General features: G+C 35.5%; 1 protein-coding gene across 1 annotated transcript; it reads right to left on the reverse strand.

Annotated features, from left to right (window-relative positions):
* Positions 1 to 2,057: 2,057 nt before the first annotated feature.
* Positions 2,058 to 2,594, reverse strand: LOC128863989 (uncharacterized). Its single transcript, XM_054103443.1, has 2 exons — positions 2,436 to 2,594; positions 2,058 to 2,359 (listed from the first exon to the last, which is right to left on the reverse strand). The coding sequence occupies exons 1-2, from the start codon at positions 2,554 to 2,556 to the stop codon at positions 2,082 to 2,084; spliced, it is 399 nt and encodes a 132-aa protein (XP_053959418.1). The 5' UTR covers positions 2,557 to 2,594; the 3' UTR covers positions 2,058 to 2,081.
* Between the last annotated feature and the right edge of the window lie 6,830 nt (positions 2,595 to 9,424).

Here is a 9,424-nt window from a genome sequence, read left to right on the forward strand (position 1 = left end):
ATGTGACAAGTGGACCGTCCTGTTGAAACCACATATCGTCTACATCCATATCTTCCAATTCGGGCCATAAAAAGTTCGTTATCATCTCACGATAGCGAACACTATTCACAGTAATAACTTTAATGCGTTGAATAACTTTAATGCGTTGCTCAATTGTGTACCTTTCCATGGTTCAAATTGAATTAGTCTGAAATTGAAAAATGTTAAATGAAATGCAGAAAAAAGCTTGACGTTTAGGTGTGGTTCACATTCAACATCGGCCCTTGAAATTTAACCACCCTTTATATATCTTAGATACACTTTAGGCTATTTTTCCTGAGTTTTTTCTTGTGGTTGCTAATTTCTAGTGAGAAATTCTGTCCGGCGCTTACCTACACCGGTCGACCCTTCTCCGTTTTTTGTAAATTTGTCTATTTGTATTTTCTGCAAATGTTGTGAATTTAGATATATATCATTTCTGTCTCTCTCTCTCTCTCTCTTTCACTCATTCTCTCTCAGGTCTCTCTCTCTTTCTTTGTCTGCCTTGAAAGTTTCACTTCTGTTATGTGTACTACGCTACACGCACTTTTTTACTCTTTACAGACCCATCAACCTTTCAAGGAGAAATGAAGTAGACCGTGGAGTTACTTTTTTTCATTGTACTTTGGGCCGCGTGAATTAAAATAAATGTTTTTATAGTACTAATAACCAATGTAAAAGATTTTTTATAAATATTTATTTCTATTGTTATTGCAATTACAATTTTTCTTTTAGCGCATTTTTGGCACTGCTGGACGTATATAATCCCTTAAAGTGAGCTCTTGTCCCAGTGAAAAATAATTCTTCACGCACACTTCCGCATAAGTAAAATTGTGTTACATAAAAGTTTGTTATCAAAAATTATAATCGCTGCACTGGGGATCAGAAAGGTGGCATCAGTTCAATGGCCTGGAAATGGGGACTTAAAAATTGATAAAAAAATTGATTTTTTACAGCGAGAAAGATTTGTGCCAATTTTCATTTCATTACAATACGATGTGTGCCCATTAAATAGCGGGTGTGATGCTGTACAAAATTTCATTTCAATGTAAATTTCTCTATGGCTCTTGGATCACTGCAATTGGCTAGAATCCTTCTCTCACAGCCAGAGTGAAACGAACTCTCTTGTTGGCTTGGTGGATAATCCAAGCCATGATTCGCCAAATATTACTATCCTCTCTGATAAGTTTGGGCTACAAGTATTTTAATGGAGTTAAATGTGTTTTCCACTAACATTTTTGAGAGTTGCTTGTTGCTCAAACGGAGGCCATGGCTATGTGTACTCTATTGCTTACAGAAGCGAGAGGTATTGCGAAAACCGTGAGCGTAATTATGAAAAAAGTGAACGGCTTTGTAAGGGGAATTCGCTTATGGATAACAATAAAAATGAAAAGCAACACAAAAATAGAATAAACACAAATTCCTTCAGCCAATCAGCCGATTCTGTCAAATTGACTGAGTGCCAAGTAACGGTGCCGCGGTATGCGCAACGCTCTATATTTTCTCAGTTGTTAGCGGAGACACTCTTAACAGTTAAGGGGACTCGGTGGTCTAGAAATGTCAAAAAATCGATTTTTTGGTTTTTCGATATTTCGAAAGCATAGTAAGTTAAGGGGACAAACGGCAATATTTTACCTGATTTTCATTAAAATTATTTAAAATGAAAAAGTCAATATATTTTTTTCAAAATTGGCATACAGTTTATTTATAAAAAACAAGCATCACCCAGTGGGCTACGCACCACCATACATAAAATTTTTTTTTTTAAATCGCAAGAAATTTTTCATATTAAGTTTTCTTTATAGAACTCGTAAAATGTTTAAACAGTTTAATTAGTTGATTTTTTTTCATTCAACATACTTTATAAAGATGTCACAATAGCCTTTTCTGTACTCTTTAAAATTTGATTGTGGTGGTCACCTATATACAGGTAAGGTGAAAGCGCCGATAAAAACTTGTAATTAAACTTTGATTCTTTAATTTCCATTTCAATTTTTTACGCTAAATAAATTATGCTAAAATAAATAAAGTTAAAAATGTTTTTCCAAGGGCTCCTGGAGCATTCAATTTTTTATTATATTTTCGTCCAAAATAACTTGCAATTCGATAAAAGCATCATTGATTATTGCGTCACGCAAATGTATGTATTCCTCTGATCTCAATCGGGCTTGACTCTGACGGATGAAATTGAATAGCTCACTATCAATTTTGGCGTACATATCGACGATATATTGATGCGAAAGTTGATTGCATCGCAAAATAAAATTGTTTTCTTGAGGGCGAATCATCAATCGATACGAATAAAAATTCATCGCACTGACGGTTTTCGTTGATTTTTGACCTGCAATGCAAAAATTAATTAGCGTATGAAAATTATTTAAAAATCATATTTCAACAAAAATAAAATGTGTATGTACCAGTTGTTGGATTTATCATTGGTATGTTGATATGATAGGGGACGACCTCTCCAAAACAAAATGGGGTATTGCAATGCATCATAACAGCGATGGAGTTCTGAAATACGTTGTAATTGCTCATTTCTACGATACAAAACAATATCTCGTGACCGAAACTGTTCACCAACCACTACAATGGCTACTTCATCAATCGTTGCTACATTGAATCGTCTGGCGTGCTCCCCAATTGGTGTTTTATCGGCTTTTATTATGATTTTGTGGCCATCGGTGGGCATCAGATCGAGTGCCACTTTGAACAATTTCACCAATTCATTGTGTTGATGGAACATTATTTGCAATTCATTCACGATTGATCTTCTCGTATTCGTCGAAATTGCACAGCGCTGATCTAATTCACGATTCTCATCACCAATAAAATATATTTGCAAAAACTGAATTCCAACGACAGCAAATTAATATTAACATAAACACTTACAACCACAACAGTACAACAGAAACGCTCATAAGCGTAAAATGTCATAACTCAGGAACGGCTGCACCGATTTCAATCAAACTTCACACAAACCACCTCCTCAAAGATAGAAAAGAACTCTAAAATTTGTGTATCAATCGGTTTGGCGGCTCTTGAGTTATAAGATTACCAAGGAAATGTAACTTCTTTTTATATACATAGATAAAATAAAAATAAATAATTGGCGCGTACACTTCTGTTAGGTGTTTGGCCGAGCTCCTCCTCCTATTTGTGGTGTGCGTCTTGATGTTGTTCCACACATGGAGGGACCCAATTCGAAAAATGTAGTTTTGAGAAAAATGCGTCTAAAGTTTGAATACAACGTAACTATACCTCTCTCAGCGCCCGAATGCAAAGAATAGAGTCGTCACGTTTGACGATCTATAGTATAAGAAATACTTAAATTTACGACCTAAAAATTTTTTTGACATACTATTTTATACAATATAAGAAAAAAAAAACTTTTTTTTTAATTTTACAGGTAGATATCTGTCCCCGGTGGTCTAGAAATTTCAAAAAATTATTTTTTTGTTTTTTCGACATTTCGAAAGTAAAGTATCTTAAGAATATACTGTGAAATTTTTGTGCGGAAATTCCCAATATTACAGCTTCTACAGCCCATTACCTAGGTAGAGAGCGGTCCGCGCGCTCCTGTACCTCAAACTTTAAACTCATTTATCTCGAAACTACTTTTTTCGGCCTGGTGTTGTCAAAACAAAAAAAAAAAACTATTCAACCGCATCGTCTGAAATTTTAATATTATATGTTGTTCACAACATCAAGGGCTAACGCCCGTACTAGAATCATATTATTATTTCAATTATTTCGTATTTTTGTGATTAAAAAACAGGAAAAAAACCGATTTTTAGAGTGTCAAATTCAAAACCGCGCCATTGTGTCAAATTTTTGTTATTTTTTTATTCTAGTAGCGGGACATAGCTACAGTCATACTGAATAATCCTATTTTTGGTTTTTGTGTTTCAGATAAAAAGAAGAGCCAACATGGACAACTCCGTCCAGGTCCAATTTTTCGGGAGGGTCAACTTCAGCGCCATTTTTAAAATTATTAAAATTAAAATAAAAAAACCATTTTTTCTTATGCTTACAAACAATTCTTTATGCATTACAAAAAAATCCTTTTTTTTTTAATTTTTATATGTAAAAGAAGCTTAAGAAATTTGAATATCGTTTTTAATTATTTTATTGTAAAAAACAATTCCGAAAATACTCTAAATTTTCGTACTCTAGACCACCGCGACCTCTTAATGCTAAACAGCTGACAGTCGTTGGGCATCTCTGGGCGCATCCCTACTTATTACATAGCAGCTTTAGTCGCGTTATATTATATAATAGCTACACCTACATAATTGTAACAAAAGGCACAACTGAAATTGAGGCATAAAATCACTTATCATTATTCTTATTCACATATGTATACATATATACATACATATACGACTATGCCTGACTAAATAAAGATTTTATACTAAATAAATAACAAATCAATTGTCTAATCAGAAAACTCATTACCCAATCGATTTCATAACTTTCAATTGTAGCCACACATATATTTTTGCCTTTCTTTTAGCATTTATCGCCCCACTGTCTATTGATAAGGTTCAATGAATTATGTGGAAAAGCGGAGAAAGAAACAAAAGTACGCGACCGGTAATTGTTTAATGTGGTTTCCCACACGACAGTGGCCTTCGTTTGCAGCTGAGCAGAGCTGATTGCTCTGCAAGCATCTCCATACATGCATACACAGGCTGAGAAGAGTATGCATCACACTAATGAGATCCACATTAAAAGAGAGCGTGCAAATTGAGTAGCACACAAATTTGGATGAGTATGTAAATAAGATTATCGTTTAACAAAACCGTAAGCAAAAGTTTCTGAAGGGGGAAAGACATGGAAATCATTTTTTAGACATTTACGCAACCATGAGGAAATTATTTAAAGGAAGACATGGAAGCTTTTAAAAAAGGCTTAAGCAGAAAAGTTTTCAAATGCAGCAGATTAAACAAAATTTGTTTGAAACTATTATTTTTCTCTTTATTGGCATTAATAGCAATGCGTTAAGCCGATTTTCTTTTATAGTTAAAGAAGCAAAAAATTAGACAAAACTGTCATTTTCGACATAATTGACTTCCCATATGAATACAAATATATTTTTTTTGCGCCCAAACACGTGCGTATTAAAGGGAGTTTTCTTAAATAAAAATATAAGGTGGCACAAAATTAATCACTCTATTGTAGGATTTATAAGTTTTGGAAATGGTGTCGTACGTCAATCATATTAGGCACATGCAATGGCACGCGCAACGATCAAAATAAAAATTTACACTCAAAATTATAATTTTTTGATTTAGTAAAAACAACTTAAGGGGTTAGGGTTAGACTGAGGCCCGAAAAAATTATGATTTTCAATAATTTTTTTGCTAGTCAATTGCTTTATTTTACAAAAATAAAAACATAGCATTAATACATCTTGTTTCGACTTGACTTTAGCAAAATTTCAAAGAAAAAAATTAATAATTTTAAAAGTTATCGCTGTTTGTGTGGAGCCCGTTTCTCCAGAAGTCCCTTGCGGTGATCATCACAAGCTTTAATCTTGTGCCTGATCGAAGCTTTTTTTCAAAATATATAAAATAGTCGCTTGAGGAAATGTTTTTCAGATTTCCGAGACAAAAACCGAGAATAAATTAATAAAAAAATTTTAATTTTTGGAAAAAAAATCAGGTACGAGCTTATGTTTTTCAAAAGCAGTATAAATTTTATTGAAATCTACCAAGCGGTTTTTAAGTTACAGTGATCACCAGTTCAAAAAAACATGGTTTTGAGAAATGGCATTTAAAGTTTTTCTTTGTTTTGGCCTGAAGGCCCTTTGTTAATTGTTGAATAACTCGAAAAGTATTTGTCGGATTCACTTATAATTTTCACGGAATATCTTTAAGATATTATACTTTAAGAAAAAAAAAACATCAAATTTTTTGAAAATTCTGACTACCTCTAACCCCTTAAACTATTTATTATTATTTTATTTAGTAAAAAACAAAATTGGATGATTGATTTTGCGCCACCTCGTATGAAACATGGTAAATACTTTTTTTATTTAAAGGCTCAACTCACTAATTATAAGAGAAACTCGCTCTATCAATCTCTAGAATCTATGCGCCAATATTGTTATTGTATAGGAAAATAGTTAATAGTTAAAATATACAAAGTCATATTTTTCATTACAAAATTGCTTGTCACCAGAGAAAGGAAGTGAAACCAACATCTATACTCATTTTATTATAAGATCTTCATTGGATGTTATTCTCTTTTACGCCCTTTCTTTTATCGCCAGCTAACATCAGCTTCGAAATTCGGTCAACTTCGTTACATTTCATCAAGGAATCGCAGACGTCAATTCGGTTAAAAAGTTCGGTTCTGTTACGTCAATTCATGCGGCAACCGTACATTGAGTTCCTTCTTCAAACTAGGTTTGTGTAAAGTACATAAATGGGTCAAAAAGGTTTCTTTATTAATCCTCACTTCCTGGGCTATGGAATAAGTACTGGTCCGACTCCCTAATTTCTATGATTTCATGACTACTTTCGATGATTAGTCTAACAGGGCGTCGTGCCTTACTTTCGACATCCACATGATCAGAACAAAGTCATTGGAATCATCAATTTTTTGATCACCTACTTCGACTTTTCGCTCTGGTCGTAGTGGTACTAAAAGAGTGTATCAGATTCATATAACTTATCAATTATCACAAATAATTGTTAAGAGCCGTAAGTTGAATAAAAATAGTGAAACCTGAAAGAATCTAAATTTTCATACTTTTATTTTAAAGCAACATCTAGGTGTGTCTTTTGAAACACCCTTCATTTTTCAGTATGTGTACCGGCATAGAAAACTACAGATTCCGGCACTCAAAGTGTCACCAATTAAAAAGGTTATAAATTTAGTTTGAAAAATTACTTTTATTCAATTAAAAGTAAAAAATGAGTGAAAATAATACAAATTTGCCTTGGCTATGACCTTGAGAGCCCACTCGCGGACAATGTCTTTTTTCAGCGTCTCGAGACTGGTGAATCTTTTAGTTCGGACTTCACTCTTCAAAATGCCCCAAAGAAAATAATCCATTAGATTAACAGCGGCTCAAACCATTATCTGTGGCGGGTGCAACTCCTTCGCTTTCTCAAGTCGGACTTGTTTGGTGTGAGATCATGCGCCTTTTGGACCTTGTAAGGCTTGTCTTTGAGATTATTTTTCAGTATGCGGCGGATGCTACGGTGAGATATTTTCAGTTCTTTCGCCATTTGGGTGGCACTTCGTCGGGGATTTCGCTAGAGTCGCTTCTTCACTTTTTGAACCATCTCACGTGACGTTGTAAGGCTTTGATGACCACCTCCATGACGTTTCGCGATGCTACCAGTATCATTGTAACGAGTTATGGTGCGATAAACAAAAACTCTTTTTACTTTAAGGTGCTCAAACTCACGAACCATCACAGGTTGTGATTTTCCAGCCAAATATAATGCAATCAGACTTTTACGTTTGAAATGCATTACATATTTTCTTTTTTCGCGTTTACTCTCGGCAAAATGCTTCCACGCGCTAGTAAACAATACACTCGACTGTCATTTCGCCAACTAACAGACAGCTTGTGCCCGTTCATGAGCTGCGCGAGCGATCTAAAGTTGGTTACACTTCGAGTGCCGTGTAAAGTTCTTCTCGATCTTCTCCGACGGGAGCAGATTATTATAGCTGACATATGATAGGTTACAGTGAAAAATTTTCTACAGTGATATGTGCGCTACTAGTGTACCAAGATTCATGTGAATAGTAGAACTATTTTTATGTGCAAATCCATTAGTTTTATTTTGAAGCTCAATCTTCCGTGACAATCTTGTCATTGTTGTTAACAAATTGTTGCTGTAAGTGGAATATACTCGTATTCTATGCCATTGGCCTTACCTGTAAGAAATTCGATTCGTAACCAACGGGTATGTTCGAGTGAGTTGAGATCCGTAAAGAATTCTCCTAAGCGCTCCTTATGAGCAACTGATGACACTGCGACGTCATGGGCAGCAAGAATGACAGATAAAAAAGTTGGTAACATCCCTAAATTAGCTTTTTAAGTTTTTGTTTACAGATCTTCGTTATTTTGATACCTTCCAGAGCACATCTAAAGTTAAGTCATGAAAAAAAATAGTCTCCTCACTATTGAGAGGAAAGGTCAGTTATAAGTATACCTAATTCTTTTTTTATATGATAGATACGTTCCCGAAAAAAATCGTGTAAAAAAATGTGTGTAAAGATGGAATTAGGTGTACTGCATCCTTTTGCGGTAGTTCGGATCCGGCACTAAATTCGATAGATGAGTTCTATCAAGAATAATATATTACAAGATGAGAGTAATTCCGGCTGTGCTATAACAATAAATAAACGACAAAGTGAACGACGTTGTTAGGGAAATTCGAAAAAAAAAATATTGAATTATTACTTCAGCAAATCAGCTGATTCTGTCAAATTCACTAAGAGCGGTATAGTGAGCGCGAATGTCTCCAACTCTGCATTCTTTCTTTCAATAATCTCCTTCAGGAACTGGAAAACATGGGAGGTAAGATAATTTCATATGCCGATGATATTGTAATAGCAATCTCTGGCAAACACCTTCCAACTCTGTGTGATCTTCAACAAGGACCTCTCAACAGACTATCCCTATGGTGCCAAAGTCGAGGACTAGAAGTAAATCCGGAAAAAACGGAACTGATACTGTTCAGCAGAAAACATAAAACAGCTGCTCTTCAACAAATACTTTTAGGGGGAAAACCCCTTAAAGTAACAGAAAACGCTAAATATCTAGGACTCGTACTGGATAGGAAGCCAAATTGGGGGCTCACAGTCGCAGATAGAGTACGAAAAGCTACGACGGCGGTATACTCCTGCGGAAGGCTCATTGGGGGAGAATGGGCTTTGAAAGCCAGAATGATACACTGGTTGTACACAGCAGTAATTAGACCAATTCTCTACTCCGGTATTGCAATATGGTTCTGTTCTTATAACCGGTGCAATGTCAACTACACCTTCGAAAGCACTATATGCGATATTAAACTTCCTACCGGTAGACCTGCAGGCAAAGTACATTGAGCGCAGTGCAGCAATAAGGCTGAGTACTTTAAGTAAGTGCAACACAGACTATGGCCACGGTAAAATCCTGGATGGCACGTGGGGGCTTCCCAGACAGGTGGACTATACAGTTCCGCCTATACTTGGCACTACAACGTTCGGGCCCCTCCTACGTTCGCGGGAAGAGTGGGAACGGGACGTGGTAAGACAGGGCGAGCCCATCCATGTTTACACAGATGGCTCAAAGCTCGATGGCAGGGTGGGCGGAGGTTTATATACCAAGCATCTGGGGATCTCCTTCAGTTTTTAGCTCCCGGGCTACTGTAGTGTCTTTTAGGCTGATGGCTGATGG

The sequence above is a fragment of the Anastrepha ludens genome, chromosome 5, assembly GCF_028408465.1.
Source record: "Anastrepha ludens isolate Willacy chromosome 5, idAnaLude1.1, whole genome shotgun sequence".
NCBI classification, from domain to species: Eukaryota; Metazoa; Arthropoda; class Insecta; order Diptera; family Tephritidae; genus Anastrepha; species Anastrepha ludens.